This window comes from Melopsittacus undulatus, chromosome 5, assembly GCF_012275295.1.
Source record: "Melopsittacus undulatus isolate bMelUnd1 chromosome 5, bMelUnd1.mat.Z, whole genome shotgun sequence".
In the NCBI taxonomy this organism is placed as follows: domain Eukaryota; kingdom Metazoa; phylum Chordata; class Aves; order Psittaciformes; family Psittaculidae; genus Melopsittacus; species Melopsittacus undulatus.
The window spans coordinates 82957112-82977486 of NC_047531.1; the positions used below are offsets into that span (position 1 = coordinate 82957112).

General features: G+C 44.7%; 1 protein-coding gene across 1 annotated transcript in view; it reads right to left on the reverse strand.

Moving 5' to 3' along the window:
• ST8SIA1 (ST8 alpha-N-acetyl-neuraminide alpha-2,8-sialyltransferase 1) overlaps positions 1-13745 on the reverse strand; it is a 106211-nt gene extending 92466 nt beyond the window's left edge. Inside the window, exon 1 of the mRNA XM_034063417.1 lies at positions 13494-13745. Coding sequence (XP_033919308.1) covers positions 13494-13732 — 239 coding nt within the window. The 5' untranslated portion in view covers positions 13733-13745. The remainder of the gene's footprint in view (positions 1-13493) is intronic.
• Positions 13746-20375: the final 6630 nt, after the last annotated feature.

The window sequence follows — 20375 nt, forward strand, 5'->3', positions numbered from 1 at the left end:
GCGGCATCCAGACAGAACAAAGAGAGCCTTTGTTTTAAAGTCTCACCCCAAAACCATAATAACCAACTCCAAGTTTAGATATGAGAAATCAAAGAATTGCCCACTGTAATTCATCCTCCCTAAGCATGAGCTGCTTATGTCCCAGAGGGCAGTCTAAACCTCAGCAAGCAAAGTTCACTACATGCCAAGTCTGTGGACTGTCTAGTTGGCAACATGCAATCACAGAATGAAAAAAACAGAGCAACAAATGTTGTTTTCCTGTCTTACTGCTAACCATATGGACATTTTCCCTACCACAGCTCTTAAGTAGGACAGGTACCAGAGATAGCTGCAGTGAGTGGGCTGTACTCCACATATTTCATCACTCTACTTTAAAATCTCACCACTTTAACAGTTCTCTCTAGAACAAAATGATTCCTATTCCTCCTCTCTTGTGGCATGAAAATGCCCTCTCCTATTACAGTTTCACAGCCTCTTATACCTCACATAGGCCATTGAAACTGGACCCCCAATTTAGTCAAGTGATCTACTTCCATCTGATACTTGATCTTCTTAACTGAGATTATGATTTAACCCATGCTGTTTTAATTTATTGTGACCTCTTGAGGTTATCTTGCCTAGCTGAACTGTGCTTAAATTGTTCACTTCGCTGAATGTTTCATTCTTAACTGATTGCCCTTCTGATTGCCATGTATTTGTTCTCAAATTTCCTACAATCTTCCTTCCTCTGCTATACTTCTTCACATGTTTCTTCACTTTATTCTCTGCTTTCAATGTTTCTTCTTCAGTGCCCCTGCTAATACAAACTACTTACCTTTACTGTGCTAAAACCCTACCAATCTTACATCTGCCTTCCACTCTGCCAAGACCACTCCATCTCATCACTTTATGATCATCCCCTTCCCACCCTACCCTCCAAGCACATATATTTTCTCTCCTTCTGGAGTACCCCTCTCCACAATCCCTTTCTCCCATCTGACAAGCAGGTTCTGACACATTTCCCAGTACAAAACTCTGGTTTTAAGTAAGAATAAGAATACCTGAGGAAGACATCTGGCCCCTAACCCAGCAACTAGGTCAAGACTGGCACAAGGAGGGGAGAAGGAACATTGTCCATAGTTTGTTGCAGGCAGGAAAGAGCACACTCTTGCCCTTGAGAATAGTGAATTTGTCTGCTCCCACTTTGACAGTTCGCTGTGGTTTACATGGTTTGGTTGGAGCTGGGCTCCCAGCAGGAGGAGGACAGAGGTCTGGCTGCCTGCCCTTAGCAACAAAGAGGAGGTTGTTTCCCACCAAGCAGGGGCTGGCCCACCCCAGAAAGGCTGATAAAGACAGAGAAGCAGAGCTCTGGCACTCAGCAAGCAAGTCTGAGGGCACCTGGGACACAAGGATGTGTTTTAAACACAAAGATTAAGGGAGGGCTCTGGCTGACATACCTATGCTGTCCACCTCACAGACTTCTGAATTTGCTGGTTAGCTTCAGCAATATCTGAAGAGGGAAGGGGGAAAGTACCAAGTCTAATAAAGATCCTATGGGTTTTGTGAAAACCTGGGTGGAAGGAAGACCCAAATTTATGAGCCCCATGTCAGCAGAGCTGTGCAATCTGCCTGAGTACAGCCAGCTGCTCCGTTAGCACCCACTGCCTCTCACTCCATGGACATCTCACAGGGGACAAAAGGAGCTGAGGGAACTGGGACAAAACGAAGCCTAACTAACACTTCTATTAATAGAACAACCTACTCTTTAAAGTGGGAAGAGATGCTGGTGACAGCTGAGGTAGTTCTGGAGTTGATCCAAAGCATTAAGGTAATCCGCTTCAGAAACACCAGGACACAAGTTATTCTTGGGCTGGCGTGCCTGCAATGTCACCTGGTGAGTAAGCTTTCACAGGACAACATTCACAGCCACCACCTGGCCTCTGCAGAGAGGGATCATAGAATCATAGGATGGTTTGGGTTGGAAAGGATCTTAATATCTGGTTCCACCCCTTCTGTCATGGGCAGGGACACCTTCCACTAGACCAGGTTGCTCAAAGCCCCATCCACCATGACCTTGAACTCTTCCAGGGATGGGGTACCCACAATTGCAAGAGCATGATGAGGAAAAGGTAGAAACCCTAAAAGGTATGTCCCCACCAGCACACTTGTAACATTTCTTTACCTTACCAATACTGGGAGGTATTGGAGCAAGGGATCCCTCCAGCAAAGAGCTACTAAAACAGCAACGGATACCAGTGTCCAGAAGAGGATCTAGTAAGCAGAGAGGACATTACAGCAATGCTGGCTGTAGACAGGAACTTTGAGTCTTCATGAACTGCTTCAGTTTAAAGTAAATGGATGAGTGGACCAGTGTAGGTCTGCTATCGAGACACTCAATAACTTTGACAAGCGAAGAAGAAAGTATTAGTTAGCACTGGAGTGTACCAGCTTCCTCATGGGGAAAGGATGAGCCCAGAGAACCCAAAGTACTTTTAATTGTGAATCAACTTTCTTAAGTCTTATGGTCTTTTACAGTATCAACACTTAAAAGATGGTGCTAAAGACAGCAAGCAAAAGCACTTGAAGCAATTAAGGCAAGAAATCTGCAAAGTATGAGAATTTAGGTAAAAATTCATTAAATAAATCCTTTAACTTACTCAGTCCTTCAAGTATGCATCTTAAGATAGGAATATTGCCAGAAAGTTGGTTTAAAAATACTTTAAAATCACATCTATGTGGTCAATGCCTAGTCCAGAGCCAGTGTATTTTGGGAGATTTTCCCTCTCGATACATTAAACTTACTTACTTTAGACCCAAAAAGGTGTGAATGAAATTACAAAGCCTAGCTATTTATTCATTAAACTTGTGGAAAGCTAATTTGTTTTTAGCGGTTACCAAACTGTTTAAGAATTACCTATAGACTGGGGGTATTTCAGGAGTGGAAATGACTTGCTTATAAGGAGTTTTAGGATTTCTTCTCAATTTCTCTAAGGCAAAATAAGCTATCACTCTTTAAATGGAAAGGACCAAGAGTTTGGAGCAAGAGTCTCACAAGACAGACTGCCCAGCCACACAAGACACCACCTGAAACCAAATGAGTAAGTCCCTTTCCAATCCTAACTATTCTATGATTCTATGATTCTATGAAATCTGGGAAATAACTTATTAAGCTCTACAGTCCTGAGCAAGCCCATACTCACTTAGGTTTACCCATAATTTCAAGTGAAAGCACACTACACACATGTTCCTGGTGATCCTACAGAGAAAAGAACCCATACCCCACTGGGCTCACTCACACCCACCAGCCCATTGCCCCCATGCCAGCAGAGGTTAACTTTGCTTTTCTCCATGATGCAGATCTGTTCTACAGAGACAAAATTGGCACTAAACTTATACAACCAACTGACAGAATAACCACGCAGGCCAACAGATATATTTTCCCCACAGATTACATGGAGAAGAACAACAGTCTCAACCCTCTTAGTACAAGACTGTCACTAGCAATGGCCTGTTTGACAAGTGAAGCACAAACCAGGCTTTTTTTAAATCAAAATGAGAAAAAACACTATGTTCACTCATCAAAGACCCAAGGCAAAAATAAACATGTTATCACATGCTGGCCCCATTAGCATTTACTGAACTACACTAGATAAGTGTTTTCACTTGTTCTGTTGTCTAAACAGAACTATCAAAACACATGATTTCTCTAATGATAGGTTTACTTTTGTGTTGTTGTTACCATTTTTGGATCAGCTAGCTCAAGTTCCACGCTCTACTGTTCCCTTCTGGGTATGCTTCAACATTAAAATGCAATGACTGGAGTGGGACAGAAAGAACAAATATCTCATGTGCATTTTTAATGCTTTGTCCAAGTGGGCATACTAAACACTGGAGACATTCAGCAGTTGTCCACAAGGCTCAGCAAGTGTGTTTGCACTAGATGCTTACTGGGTGCCAAGACAAAATGTTCAATTAATACTATGACCTAAAAAAGAATGCCCAGATTGGTTTTGTTTCTCCTATTCCCTTCTCTGTTGCAGTTTCCTTAGTTAAAAAAAAACCTAAAAGCATCTAATTATAGGCTGATAAGTAATTCTCACTATAGCAATCCCTAGCATTTAAGAATCATGAGTCAGGCCCCCAAAATTATGATTAAGGCACAAAAATAAGGCATCTGAAAAACAACAACCCACAGTGGATTTTCATTTGCCTTTTGGGGCACAAGCAGCCATTCATGTTTTCAAGCCCTTCACTTTAGCTCTGAGGACTAGAAAACACCTTCTTCACTTTTATTCCATGCAATTAAAACTATCACACGTTCTCTTGATTGCAGGAGCTGGCACAACTACGAGAAGGGTGGGCAATAGCAGACTTCATAGCATTCCCCAAGTCATCTTAACTGCCCCTAACCACAAGTATACATAGCTCAGCAATGTATATATTGTATATCAATGTATATAGAGCTTTGCTCTAGGAGAGGAGTAACCATCACCAACCTAGGTGAAACTTCACTGATGGGTATACCCTGCACTGCTGAGTCTCACATATCCAGAGCCTGGCCCTTCACAACTGATCTCCCAATACTCTTGAATTGAGCCCCTTACGGCAATAAATGTTAAACTCCACATAACTAAGGTGCATATTTCTTTCAAAGGTATTTTTCACTCAACCTGGGCTGCAATCCACTGTTCTGGCATGGCCCAGAACCTTCCTGTGCAATTCAGAGATCCTTCTGTGTTGTTTTTTTACCCCCTCCTTGCTAGAAAGGCATTTTTACCCCTCTTTTTTCCACCTAAGACATAACTTAGTTTACTGGAAGACTCTCCCTACTTGTTCACTTCCCTTTCAAAACTTGCTTTGTTCTGACTCTTTTGGAAATCCTGCTACTCTGCAGACGCATCTGGACCACACTGAAACATACTGTTTTCCACTGATGCAAGCTCTCTAGTTATAAATTTGCCTACACTGACTTATTCAAGCATTGGCATGAACTCCAATCTTGATAGTCCACTCTCATACTCCAGAAACAGCTGTCCTCATCAGACCCATCAAACACACATACACATACTAACCTGGACTTCCCACATGCAGCAATCATTTGGGAAAAAAAACCTGGAAAGTCTCAACCCATGCCAGACAGTAGCACTCATTGCAAAGAACCCTACATAATGTAACACAGAAGCATAGAATCATAGAATAGTTAGGGTTGGAAAGGACCTCAAGATCATCCAGTTCCAACCCCTCTGCCACGGGCAGGGACACCTCACACTAAACCATATCATCCATCCTCTGTGCTTCAGAACTGCACCACCTCATGGATCTCACAGCTCTGCTCTTACCCATTCATGTGCTTAAAAGACGGGGGAAGAAACAAGCCAACACTTTCCTTACTTCACAACCCTTTGTGTCTGCTCCCTGTTTGCATGTCTTCATGTGAATACTACATATGGAATAAAGAGATATTCTATTCTCTTTTGAACAGATTAGTGCTTCAGAGGAAGCCACAGAAGGAAGACAAGAAAGTACACAAAAGCATTAAGCACAAGTAGAAAGTTCGTACCTCCATGCACCAGTAGCAAGAAGGACCAGTACCCACCAAACCCTCAGCACAAGTATTTGGACCATTCTTCCAGAGAACATTCAGGCAGCCTGTTGCTAACAAACAGCCCACTTTTTTCACATTAAAAACTGTAGTAACAGAGGGAAAACCCACCCATTAATCAAACTTCCTAATCTGCACAGCTGGGATAAATTCACTACACACATTCACGGACTGAAAACCCTTCATGGCACAGAATAGCTCTCTGCAAGCTTAAGGCACCATATCAGTGATCATTTATGTACAGACTGGTAAATATTCACAGAATTCCACAGTGATTTCAATGGTGACCAAGACCCAAAGTTCAGTTACAAGAGACAACTAGGTCATGGAGACACAATTTCCCTAACTTCCTTCACAAGTCTTTTTCCTTAGCTGTATAAAAGTACCCAGGGAATGAGAATCAAGTCTCCCCTAACAGTCAAAAGATTCAAACATTGCTAACTAACTAGAAAGTCTTCATCCCATTTGCCATTCAGGCTAAGTCTTACCAACTTTTACTGTGAGAGGCAGGCATCAACGAACCTCGGATTCAGCATCACCTCCTCATTGCCTATTTGAGTGCTTTTTAGCCTGGTTCTCTCAACTCTTGTGGTACTTCTGAGCATCCCCTATAGCAGCAGATACTTCATTGCCCTGCATTGGGACATAGTGCACCACAGGACCAACAGCACAAGTAGAACACTGTACACAATGGAATCTCCAAGCACTAAGGCAGGCGAAAGAGAATTACCAGAGCTGACATTTGGCCAAGACAGAGCACACAGAAAAACATTAAAATCTTTTCACTGGGGAATATATATATATATATATATATATAATATATATATATATACATATAAATCTTGGCTATTTGTCTTCCATCGACAGGAAATACAAAGCCATTGCTCCTCTATTACATCAATGGTCACTTCAGGCATTCCAGAAATAGGCAGAGCAAGTTTTTCCCACAAGAAAGCAAATAAAATAGCTGAACTGTTTCCTAGCACTCCCTAAAATACTGGCAAGCTATATAGCAGATTTAAATTAAAGCTGGATGTGCATCCTCAGAGTAGAGGCAACCTGATAAGTAGAGACTTTATCTTGCTACCACATTAAGGTAAAGTTCATGGTTTACCTGGAAAGCCTGATAGCCAACAATAGGCACTTCAAGGATGGAAAAGGACAGATGCCCTGAGCATCAGTGGGAGCTGCAGGGCTCTGAAGTAGGTGACTGGCAACTCAGTAGGGGAGGGAGATAAAGGAGTAAATAGTTTCACACCAGTTCTTTACATCACTGCTTTGAATGCTGACTGGATAATTACAAAAGGGGCTATCCAAAGAGTCTGGGGCTCTCCTGAAAGCTAAGGAAGACACCAAGCAGCTTGAGAATGGGAATTGACTGAAAAGAGCTGGAGAGAGGAAAAAAAGAGAGAAGAAAAAAGAAAGATATAAGTGAAATGGTTATTCAGGAAATGAGATGATGCTCACAGCAAACATGGAAGACAGAAATGTCAACCATTTCTATTCAGCTGCTCCCAGCAGCTTTGAAAGCCTCAGTGTAGCTACAGCTCCTCTTGACAAAGACTGTGTTAGGGTTAAGGGACTTATCAGTGCCATGTGCCACCCCACCCTCTCTTTATCTATCACTTTAGATTCCAAGACCTGGGAGAAGAATTGTCTCTGGTCTTGTATATGTGACAATAGTAGCATGACAAACCCTGAGCCTCCACTGAAGCTTGCAAATACTTCGTAATACAGATTAATGTACTTCAGTATGAATTTACCTACATGCAGCTATGTTAAAATGATTTAACATTAGGAGCACTTTTCTTGTATTCTGCAAAATACATGCAGAACAAGCTTTTTATACAAAGATTAAGTATTTTTTGTGCTTAGAAAACTGGAACAGAAGACTGCAATCCAAACACCCTCCTCAGTTCAGTGAGGTTCAACCTCACTGTGTGAGGATAAATTCTGGGGGGGGGGGGGAAGATAATTCATTTTCCATGCGTTTAGTAGGAACTAGGCTCAAAAATAGGTCTTTTTATATATCTCATTGAACACACATCAAATTGGAGCAACACTCTTGGCTGCTCTGAAGATGAAAATTGCAAGTAGAGGAATAAATCACTAATAACTATATTGCATGTATACTTCAGGGCCCATTCCACCCACTATAAGGAAAGCACAGATGTGAAAATACATACATCCAGTGGTGTCTCTGTATGTACATATCAGACTTTTGGGGCCCTAGTCAGGTAACCTAAATTCCAGTAAAGTTTCTGTTCCTCCTGTTCCCCAGTGCCTGGCCCTGGGCCTTTGGATGCTCCCAGCTACCAGAAAAAGAGCCTTGGGAAGTTAGCTTCACCCTCCCATAAATGCTGCAGCACTGGAGGTTTTGCACATTCAAAGTAAAGCAGCAATCCAAAACTTTGCAAGAGTATGTACTAGAAATAGGGATCTCAACTGTTTGTTTTGTGAAGGCAGAACCAAAGTCTGTAAGAAAACACTACTTAGGGACAATGAAGGAGGATATCATGAGCTGGATCTCCAGAATTTAAGTCAATTATGCCTTGGGCGGCATGGCTTAGTGTGAGGTGTCCCTGACCATGGCAGTGGGGTTGGAACTAGATGATCTCAAGGTCCTTTCCAACTGTAACTATTCTATGATTCTATGACTCCTATCTTGTCACCACAGCCCTCATCTGCAAAAATGTCACAAGCTAACTCAGATAACTAATTCTTATTGTTCTCATGTAATTTAGGTATCCAAAGACATTGAAAGACAGGTTTCAGGATAGGGCTTTATGGGCCACAGAGGTAGAAGTAATCTAATATAGCATCTCCCAACTCTAATCCTGACTCCACACTTCACATGTCTCAGTGAAAGAAGCAGGGATAATTGAGTATCTGATAAAGCTGTCCAAGCAGGGCAAAACTCTTATCTATCCAACCTGAGCAATATGAAGTTTCATCCCAGATTTGCCTTGAAATACTGCAGTAGCGATTCTAATTTGCCATGCTCACATCAAAAGAGAAGGAAAAAAAAGCCATTTGAACTAAAGAAAGTCTTGCTAACTTGGCAAGAGCATTTGTCTTAACAGACAGGGAAGTGACTTGGAATTCTAGTTCTGTATTAATCCAATGTAGAAAGAAGAATTATTTGCACAAGGGGGTGTTCTTCAGCGCCTGTTGTGATTGCACTCTAGCTACAGACATTAACAGCTGGCAGAGAGCAGCTGGCAGAGACAGCTACAGTAGGAAGATCCCCTCCAGCATGGCACGTAGCAATGACAGAGCCTTATTCTTGCAAGGCACATGAAAGCTGGCAGTAGAAGAGGCTTCATGCACTGTGTCCACATCTACGCTGCAAGCACCACAGTCCAGCACGTCTGGATATTCTGTCCAGCTGAGCCACTGACCCTGTTGAGCAATTTCAAGCAAGTATCTTCTCCTCTCTGTCCCTGGACAATGGGCAAGAGATCAAAAATGTCAAAGAAAGTGGAGAAGCTACCTGCCAAGATAAGTGTGGCTGATTTGATACTAGGGACAGAGGGGACAGCAGATGTGAAGCAGAGCTCAGTTGTAGCAGATGCTCTGGACTGGAGGCAGGTCACAAACAGTGTGTTCACAGAAGACACCTGACATCATTTCAATCAAGCCACCCCCAGAAGAAGCCCTGGGTGACCTTTCAGGATCACACAAAAATGCTGCAGCAGAAGCACAAACATCTGAATTTCAAAGGTAGCCTTTCTGTTGCCTTGATCTATTCCTGGAGAACCTGTAACCCAAGTCACTAGTCACCATCAAACCCTTTCAGTGGCAGTCCTGACAGCCAAAAGCCCACTGCCCCATACAAGCATACTCACTCCCTAAAGGAGGCCCACCTGGGGCAACAAATGAAGCAGAAGTGTCAGATAAAAGTACAGTACTTGGGATTTGTGGTTGTGCAGAGCTTTTAAGGCAGATGAAAACATCCACCTTTGCCTTACTACTTCACTAACAACAAACAACATTTTAGCTAAATAATTTAAGCAGCTCTACACCCCTAAAAGAAATAACCAATCTGTAAAGACAATTAGGGTGCAATAACATTAACCACCTCAGAGGATGACAACCCATTATACCATAGGTAAATGGACATATTAGCCATTAGTGACTCTAACGATGATCTCATTCCTATTCCAACCACTTTGTAGTTCAACCTCCAACAGTTTACCACCTGACTAACAGACCATAATTCAGCTTTGTCAGAGAGGAGAGCAGAGAGTTTGACCACACTCAGCCACTAATGACCTGAAATTTGAAGGACACTAATAGAAAGAGCTTGCTGGTAGCCCAGAATCTGAGGACTTTAAAGGAAGCTATGCTTAACTAAGGAAAGGATTTGGAGCAAGAGCTCTTTTTATAACCTCAGTTGTATCTTCAGGCTCTCCAGGATCTGCCCTTCCATGTGAGAACCAAGGCAGCTCTTGCACACAGTCACTGCTCCACTGGCAGTGGGACTCAGTGCCATCATGCCACAGGGACATCATGCCACAGTTACTCATGGAAGCCACATATTCAGAGCCAAGGCTGTGAGCACATTTGAGAGCACACTTTTAACCCAGACTCACACTGGAGTCAAAGGCTTAATCCTGCTCATTTTCTTACTCCCACAGCTGCAGTAAGGCAAAAGAGGCTTCAAAGGCAGCAGTCTGTGGCTATTTACAGAGGTATTCGTTTCTGAAAACCAATTCTGCAAATCCATATTCAAAGACAAAACCCTCATGTAAGGATGCACAAGCACCAGGACAGTCTGGGTTCTTGCATAAGCAAGAGTTTACATTGATCAGACCTTTACATGAGGTTTCTGGGTGCAGAGAAGGAAAGAGCAGTGGAGACGGAGGAGTTCCCAGCACTCAGCTGAACCCAAATTACCTTCAGATAGTTTCAGTGACCTCAAGTTGTCTCTGACCCCAGTACAGAAGGCAAATGGGAAATGGCACTTCTGAGATTGGAAAAGTATGTTTTGATCAAATTAATTACTAGGGGACAATAATCTACTTCAACAAAAGGAGTCCACAAGTTTATAGGAGGTGAAAACATGTCAAGAATATTTGACAAGACCATCAAATGCTTTCTCTGCCTAGCAATAACCCAGCTGTGCAAACCCTGCACAGTACTACAGATGCCACCGTATTACACAAAGCAGTAATGTGAAAGTTTGCACTTTCTCATATAGATTTTTAACACAGACAAATTGAAATTTACTCTTCAAAACTAAGGAAAACCAAAATTGTTTGGCAACCAGAATGTGGCGGAAGAGCAAGTGGGAATGGCAATTAATGCCACTGTGAAATGATAATATATTCATAATACATTAGATCTCATTTAATATTAGGCTTTTATGGAAAGCCATATCATTGTAAAGCCCACATGTAGGATTTCTCTGAAGCTCTATACCTCCTTCCCAGATAAAACAGACTCACATTCATAGGCAGCTTCCAGTAGAAACTGAAACTTGGAGGTTTTACAGTGCTCTTGCACAGAGACAGCAGGACCATAGCAAAGAACAGGAGATAGTTTTTGTTAATCACCCGACAATATAGAGCCACCTACCTGAGCTTCAATTTCATAATCTCCTACCAATACAAAGAGAAGCAAAAGTTCTATGTCACAGTTATTTGAAAACTATGGCATACTCACTACATCTCTCCCATGTACATTTCCTCTTTATAGCTTTATTTTTTAAGCAGCTTGATTAAAGCTCATTGTACTTAGCACTGCACCAACTCATCAAGAGACACAGACAAGAAACAATAGCTCCTTTTGTCTCTTCAGTAGCATTTCTGAGATAATCACTCTGCTTAGGGAGTGGGAAAACATATGGGCAAGTGGAATAGCTGACAAGCCATGCAGAGTTTTTGTTACTAACCATGCGGTGGAAATGGTCTAAAAACTGTTTTTTTTATGCTACAGCAGCATTGTCAATCTTCAAACAACATTTGGTTTACAAACATGAAAAATGCTACATCAAACTCTTTCCTACATCACCTATCAGGGTATGCTTTTTAAAAACCTAGATTTATCTACCCCAAAAAGGGAATCTGTGGCACAATGGGATTAACATGAATTAGTAACTGAGAAGACCAACCTAGTTTCTAGTGTTATTGCTTTAGGAAAAGGATCATGCATCTGTACCTTATTGCTAGCTCTGTATTAAGGAGAGAACTTCCACCAGGCCTACCTAATGAGACAGTATTAACACATGCCTGCTTATCACCTCTCATTGCTTATACTTCCTGCAAGCTTCAGAGCTAGAGGAGTGTGATAAATGGAGTCTGTTCAGTCAAACTGGTCTTACAATTTGAGAGAATTATATTGCAAAATTTAGAATACTTTTGTAAACTTTAGAAATTGCTTAAAGAAAACCAACTGTAACAGTCCTGTATCTGCTTATGCAGGATTGTAACCGTAGGCATCTGGTGTTTAAACAAGATATCCCGAAGCCGGCATGTGTCAAGTAGATATGTTGAAGCTAGGCCAAAAGTCAGGAGGAAGACAGCTTATCTTCATCCCCACGACCACCAAGAGATAGAATACAGCCTCCAGCAACAAGCGCCACATGCGAAGATAGGAACAAGAAGGACACGTACACAGGAGGAAAAAAGGATATGAAAGGACAGAACCTGCAGGAGGGGGTGCGCACCGTTGGTGGAGCGGAGACTCCCTGGCCACCCAGTGCTGTTTTGCTTACTATTGCTTGCTTAATAAATTGATTCATTTCAACTAGCCAGTTTTTTCCCCTTATTTGAGACTCAAATAGCCAGTCTCTGCCCCTTATTGAGACTCACTTATAACAGGAGGAATGTGCTTTTGAAGAAATGTGAAGTTTCTGTTATCCCTGCAGATGAGATACTAAACCATGGTCTGGCTCCAGTTCACAAGAAGGGCAAGTTGAGTTGCATTCAGAAATATTGAAAAAAAATGAAAGAAAAAGAAAAAAGAAAATAAAAAAGGAAAAAAAAAAGAAACTAAGTCCCTTGGAGAATTATTCATTTTGGCATTTATTAAAGAAAGAGGCCTTTTTGCAGGCAATTTGGTTACGACTCACTCTGATCTTTCATTTGTTACTTAGAGGACAGAAAGCCCAGCTTCCCTCCTGGAAAGTGATGGAAATCGACTTTTCTTCCAATTCTCTGCATTTTACCCAGGCAGGGTCATTCACACAACCCTCCCCGCTGCAGGGACTCGGCTCTCCACCGCTCCCAGCTGTGGCACCCTGACTGCAACGTTCCTGCTCTCCCTTGCGGCTGGGGAAGGTGAAAAGGGCTCCCAGGATTACCGCCATTTCCCAGCCACGCCATAAGAAAAGAGGAGGAAAAACCCCATAAGAGCCTTTTCACGTGGTTTCTATAATAAACAGCAGAGTCAAGGACCAGAGCGGAGCTTCAAAGCGCTCCGCGGTGCGAGGATGTCGGCAGGGATGCGCATCCATGCAAACCATCCCCCGCGGGTCCCAGGGAGCTGCAGGAGCTCCCCCCGGCAGTCACGGCCCGCAGGGGAAGCAGGCTCCGAGACCCCTCTCCGGTACCGGCCTGAGGGGCTGCCGGTGCAGCCTTTCTCCAGACAGCTATTGTGCAGGCAGCCCTGCAAGCCTCCGAAACCTCAGCCCTCCTGGCAAAGGCATCCAAGGTGGGTTTATTTCCTTGTGAGGAGACACAAGCCTCCATCCTCGGAGCTGAGACCCTTGTCCCCGCCTCAAGCAGAGCCACCCAAAAAGTTTTGCTGGGCAAGAGGGGCCCTGCCTGCCCCTCTGCTGATGGGAAAGCAACAAAGACTTGGGTGGGAAAACACAAAGTTTGGGGCTCGGTGGGGTTGGGGAGGGCTCTCTCCGCCTGCCCGACCGCTCCTCCGTCCCCAGCTGCCCTTGGGCCGCGGACAGCGCTACCTGAACAGGGCGACCGCAGTGTGATTCCTCCTCCACGCCTTGCCCTGCTGCAGCAGCACCCCCTGCACGATCTCCTTCTCGTCGGGCAGCCGGTAAACGGGGAAGATGTAGAGCCAGCAAAGCACGAAGACTCCCAGTGCGCTGGCCCCCACGGGCAGACGGGTGCGTGGCCACTTCCACGCCAGCCCCGCCATCCTCCTCCCGCAGCGCCGCCGCGGCGCCGGGCCGCGCTCCGGCATCAGGCCCGAGCCATGCGGGGCTGGGGGGACCCGGCCCGGCTCAGCCCCGCAGCCCTCGCCCTAAGCCCGGCGGCTCTCCCACCGCTTGTCTCCAGCCTCCATCGCCGCTCCGCTGGCCGGAGGGGAGCCGGGCCCCGGCGGGCGTCGGGGCTCCTGCCGGGGATGCTGCCGCTGCTGCGCCGCGGCTGTGGCTCCTCTGTCGGCGGTGGCGGCTGCCGCCCTTCCTCACAGTCATTTGGTCCCTCGCTTTCCCCGCCAGACGATGCTCCGCCGCTCCCCGCCCTCCTTCCCTTGCCTCCGCCTCCCTCCGAGCCCTCTCTGTCGCTCAATCGCTCTCCGCCGCGCTGCGGACAACCCCGGTAAATTTCCACCCCACCCCGGCCGCGGGTACACCGGGGAAGGGGGGGACGGACGTGGGGAGCGGGGGAGCGGAGGACGGAGAGCCGGATGCTGCGGGATGCGCTCCGCATCCCTCCAGCCCTGCGTCCCCGCTCCCTGCCTTTGCCCTGCGTCTCCCTCTTGACTCGTGCGCACCAGCCGAGAGGAGGGAAGGGAAGGGAAGGGAAGGGAAGGGAAGGGAAGGGAAGGGAAGGGAAGGGAAGGGAAGGGAAGGGAAGGGAAGGGAAGGGAAGGGAAGGGAAGGGAAGGGAAGGGAAGGGAAGGGAAGGGAAGGGAAGGGAAGGGAAGGGAAGGGAAGGGAAGGGAAGGGAAGGGAAGGGAAGGGAAGGGAAGGGAAGGGAAGGGAAGGGAAGGGAAGGGAAGGGAAGGGAAGGGAAGGGAAGGGAAGGGAAGGGAAGGGAAGGGAAGGGAAGGGAAGGGAAGGGAAGGGAAGGGAAGGGAAGGGAAGGGAAGGGAGGATGTCCCGGTCCGGGCTCTCCGCTGCGGGCAGAGCCCCAGCACCCACTCTCCCTCCCGGCCCCGGGCTCCCCCTCCGCAGCTGCCAGCCCTGGCCGCGCCGCTCTCCAGCGCTCCCTGCCGGACACCGGCCCCCACGGGGGTGGCGACCCAGGCCCCTTCATCGGTTTGCCCTCCCTGCCTCCTTATTCCAAGTGTCCGTTCCTGGGTGCGGCAGCGCTTTACTTCTGTTGGGTCCCTCGTAGTCAGCCCCAGGTCCAAGCTAGGGATCACCCTGCCCAACCGGCCAAAGTACAGCCTATAAAGGTGTTTTCTGGTTAATTTAGCAAATCCTGTCGAGGCCTCTGAATGTGGAGGTGGATGTGTCCTGTTCCCTTTGACACCCTCATAAATCTCGATGCAAAACTCTTAATTATTATTTTTTCTTCTTCCACGAAGTGGAGTGACTCATATGTACATGTCCCATCCCTGGAAGTGTTCCAGGTCAGGTTGAACAGAACTTTGAGCAACCTGGTCTAGTGGAAGTTGTCACTGCCCATGGCAGGTGGGTTAGAACTAGATGATCTTTAAGTCCCTCCTAACTCAAACCATTCTGTGACTCTACGAAACCTAAAACTGAAGCATGCTCCAGCCAGGAGCACCGTTACCAAAGCTGCAGCTCTGTGTCACCATGTGCCCACTGGAATGGCTTGGGTCTTTGAAGAAAACACACTGGGTTTATACTCATTGGTGGGATGTGGGCAGTTGCTGGGGCATCCCAGCCCTGCTGGGGTTGCTGCTGAAGTGCCAAGTGCATGAGAGAATGGACAGAGAAACCATCCACAAGCCAAAAAGCAGCAGCATGAGCCCTGCACACCTGTGGCAATGCCCAGCACAGGCTTCCCACTGGGAACACACAATGGGCCCCACAGGACAAGAATGCCCTATGTGTGGCCCTCAGCCCTCCTAAACCAGCAGGGAGAGAGTGGTTGCTTCATGCCAACACAATGACTCCAGCAGTACCTCTTTGTGGTAATCAGGTAGGCTGAAACATGTGAGACATGTTCAGCTTCTCTCAGTGAGGGTCTCGAGGCAGTTCCCAGCTTCAGAGCCCAGTCACTAGTACCTGTTGCATGAAAGGCAATGTCAGCTCAGGCTGGAACATTGGGTTTTGTTCAGCGTTTCCAGACACACCTGTCAGACCCACTGTTAACGCCAAGGACTCCCACACATTCCTAGGAAGAGTTTTGCATGAGTCCATAGCCAGCTGCTTCCCAGACTTGCAGGAGCATAGAGGGACTTGGCTTCTTTGGGAGCTTTCAGGGTTGAGCAACAACTAAGGAATGGCTTTGACAGCCTGAAACTTGGGAGACTCAGGGCAGCAAGGAGATATTGACAGCCTTTGAGACAGCAGTTAGCCTCTAGCCTGGCTCAAGGCATGTGAGCAAGCACATCTTGCAGGGACGTGTCAACCATGGCAGATGGGAGCTGGGGAGGGAAGTACAACCCAGCTCATCCGCTAACATTGCCAGAAGCACAGTGATATGTTGGAAGGCTGCTGCTGGTCACCTAGCAAAGGAAAATCTGGAGGTTAAGATTCTCATCATAGCAATTAGAGATTCTGTCAAACAGCTTCAGAGTTTGAAAACAGATTACCCCAAATTCCACAGTCCAGAACTTCCCCTCGACTAATGATTGAAGGAGGCTTTGGGAAAACTGTGAGGGAGGAAGGGGAAAGGGAAGGGAAGGGAAAGGGAAGGGAAAGGGAAAGGGAAAGGGAAGAGAAAAGGGAAGGGGAAGGGGAAGGGGAAGGGAAAGGGGAAGGGGAAGGGGAAGGCGAAAGGAAAGGAAAGGAAAGGAAAGGAAAGGAAAGGAAAGGAAAGGAAAGGAAAGGAAAGGAAAGGAAAGGAAAGGAAAGGAAAGGAAAGGAAAGGAAAGGAAAGGAAAGGAAAGGAAAGGAAAGGAAAGGAAAGGAAAGGAAAGGAAAGGAAAGAAAAAAGAAAAGAAAAGAAAAGAAAAGAGAAGAGAAGAGAAGAGAAGAGAAGAGAAGAGAAGAGAAGAGAAGAGAAGAGAAGAGAAGAGAAGAGAAGAGAAAAGAAAAGAAAAGAAAAGAAAAGAAAAGAAAAGAAAAGAAAAGAAAAGAAAAGAAAAGAAAAGAAAAGAAAAGAAAAGAAAAGAAAAGAAAAGAAAAGAAAAGAAAAGAAAAGAAAAGAAAAGAAAAGAAAAGAAAAGAAAAGAAAAGAAGAGGGGGCAGGAAGGCAGGCAGGAAAGCAGGCAGTTTGACACAGTTTATTACACCCTGGCCATAGGTAACAATATAATTATCACAAATTCTAACTGGCTGTTCATACAGCATTTTTTGATAGAGATCATAAACAGACACTGCTTACTTCTCAATAAAAAATAAACATGGAAATGTCAGTACCTTTCAGTGCTTGAGATGAGGAAAGTGTGTTGCTGTTGAGAAATATGCACTGACAAAAAGAATATTAACATGATGATGTCTAATGAACGCAAAATTACCAGAACCTTGTAAGTACATAAGATATATTGTTTTCATTTATATCTGATATGCTAGAGTTGTCATAGAAAATTACGTTAGAAACAGCAAAAGAGCTGTTTTCTTTGGACAAAATGGGCAAAGAAATTGAGCAAGGCATTTTGGTCAACATCTGACAACAAATGTTTTGAGCAGGATAAATGTTTTCATTTTGGTTAGGAAGCTATTTACCACCAATAAAACAAACCCCAACCTGTCCAGTCAACTCTATTAAAACCAAACAGAACCATTCCGTCTCTGGAGACTAATTCAAAACATAGCTAACTTTACTCATAAAAAGAGGGGAAAAAGAGGGAGTGAAATGTGCAAAGCTGTATTCCAAATTGAGTTCTGCCTCTTTGCTCACCTTTAGCTGAGGAGACAAACCAGAGGCTCAGTGTTGCTTGGGAAACCACAAAGTGGAAAAGAACAAGAGAAAGTAGGAATGACTGTTATCCTTTCACTGTCCAAACTGCTTGTAATGGAGTAAGTCAAACTAAAAATGAGATGTTTCTTTAGTAATGTAATCCCTCATAGGGAGGGATGGTTTCTTTAATAAAGGGGTTTTTCTCTTGCGCAGTGAGACAATATTTGGGATATCTTTTATTTTTGAACCTGTGCAATATTCCTAAGCTTTTCCTCTGCTTTTTCTGGATATATTTCAGCATGAAGACCGCAGGCTCTTCACTGAATGTATGACAGTCCATGGTCTGTATAATGCTGTGGCAACAACGCTGTCGCTGTGCCCTGCCTGCCACCTGTAAGGAGGCAGCTAGATCAAGACAGAGATGAGGCAGAGCTTGTTCGGTTGCTACAGAATCATCACAGGGAATTGGAAATGCTTGGCCTTGTTCTGCTCTTGGACAGGTGGAAATTAGAGATAACACCAAGACAAGCTCAAAGCCAGGTCTTTTACTCGATAGTCAAATCTATTTCTAGGCAACGTTATCAATCTCTGTCCTTTCCTTCCATCAGTGAGCCCTGAAGAGAAGCACATCGATGCTCATTTCTGCTGAGGATAACAGTTTCTGGTGGGGAATAAACAGAAGGTAAGAATAAACTGCCAGACATGAATCTTGCTTGCAAGCAAATAGTCTTAAGTAGCTAAATGACATTTTGCAGTCATTGAGATGTAGAGATGTGGTGATCAACAATCCATGTCTTTAAATCGAAGCAAAAAATTGAAATTCAGGCATGATTCTTCTCTGTTGTACTCCATTTTAGTGAGAATTGAGTGGTGAGATTTAGCCTCACCTCTACTGCTTTGGACCCAAGATCCCCAGCCAGAAAGGATAGTTATTCTGAGCATGGGGTTTCCCTAGTTCACTTTAAAATGCATCTGCATCTCCTGTCTTCTATTGCCTGTTTCTTTGCTGAGCCTTTTCCTTCACAGAGGGTGCACCCTCGAGCCCCCTACCCTCCTGATCCACCATTCCCATTTCCTCCTCTGCCCCTGAGGTGGATATGATACTGCAGCTGAGAAAGCCCTGCCCAGGAGAGCTGGGTGAAAACCTTTTCCAAGTATTACAAAGTAGAATCTTCTCTTTCCCTCACCCTCAGCCCAAAACACACACAAAAGTCAGACCTGCATCCCTCAAATCCAGTCTTTGCCTCCTTTCATTTGTAGAATCTTGTACTCCTGCACACATCCTATTGTACCTTGTATTTGCTCCATTTCAAGCCCTCTCACTTGCAAAAGAACACTTCCACTTCAGCATCCCACTCACTCTCTGCTCTGCTGAATTTAACAGGGTTGTTGCATTGGAATCATCTTTCAGGCTATGGCATGCCTTCCATTGATGAAAGTGTTACAATGCCATATTCCTACAAGGTATATCCATTATCTTCCAAATGCGCCCAGTTACCACCTGACTAAAACACCTTGCTTTATGCTGGGCCTTCGGTTCTGCAAGTATTTCATGTTCCATTAGTAGAGTCTATGTGAAGGCTGGATTTGTTTTCTAAGGTAGAAGGGAGCTGAAAAAAAATACCCAGTTGGTATTTAGTGTCAAATGTCAGCCTTTATCCCCTGCTGCTATAGACCCTCAGTGCTCCAAAGGTACAACAGCAAAGTGGTAAGAGATATTATTGTCAGTCAGCTTTTGCACGGTGTCACCTTTGAACAGGCTGATTTCTCTGCATTCCTATTGATACCATTTGAAAAACTGGCATCTGAATCTCACTGTGTAAGAATGACACAAACAGTGTGTGAATGCCATTATGAATGGATGTGCAGTTGCCCATACATAGACCTGTTGGCAAATTCCTGTAATGCTTCTCCCGATCAGGATTTACTCTGCAGATATACTCTGCACCAACAAACATGTGTTCTTATTGACAGTGCTTTAAGACCCCAATATGATGGACAGTTTTATATAATCCTATTGGAAGGAGAGAATCATAACTACAGTATTGAATTAGTATTTCTATCGAGGAATGGTGTCCAAAGGGTAATCTGTTTTTACCTGGCTGTATCAGTTAGCCTTTGAAAAATCATTATGAATTTTGCCACTTGTTTTCTTTTCCCCTTAGCTGTCATGGTGTAATAATATCATTACTGTGACAACATCTACACTCATCCTTCCAGCTGCAGAGAAGAGTCAGAATGCACAAGGAAGAAGCACAAAATGGGAAAAAAGCATCTTAGCGATGAAAGACAGAGTTCATTCTCTAAAACAGAGAACTGCTTTTACGAGCAGAGTTGAAGGGACTTTCAAAACATCTTTCTATGCAACCAGTGATGTTAGCTGGTAGCAAGGTGGAAAAAGAATGAGTGAAAGTGTGCAGAAGTAAGTAATATAGGACATATCAAGAGGTTTTTCCATGGCATGTTTTAATATATGTAAAATGCCTGTGAATGACAGAGATGGGCTGGAGGACCAGTAAAGGGAAGGTACAGAAGCACAGTGAAATTCTGAGTCAAATTCCTTCCATGTGCACTACAAGAAGCTCCCTTTCCAAGTCAACATTATTCACAGTGCACATCCAGATGTTCCTCTCATGCTCATGATACTTACTAATACTCAGATAATCGGCATAGTTTTATCCAATAGAAGTAGATGCACCCATAAATCACTAGTGTTCACAGTTATTACAGTCCTTAAAAGGGTCTGACCTTCAGTACAATTGGGTCCAGTAAGTCTGGCCTGTTGTAATCAAGGGAAAAACCTTTCCAGCCAGACCTCTGCAACACTTATAACTGAAAAGCATCAGAGCCTGAAAGAAGCTCTGGTTATAAAGCATACTTCCTCCTAACTGAGAAATCAGTTA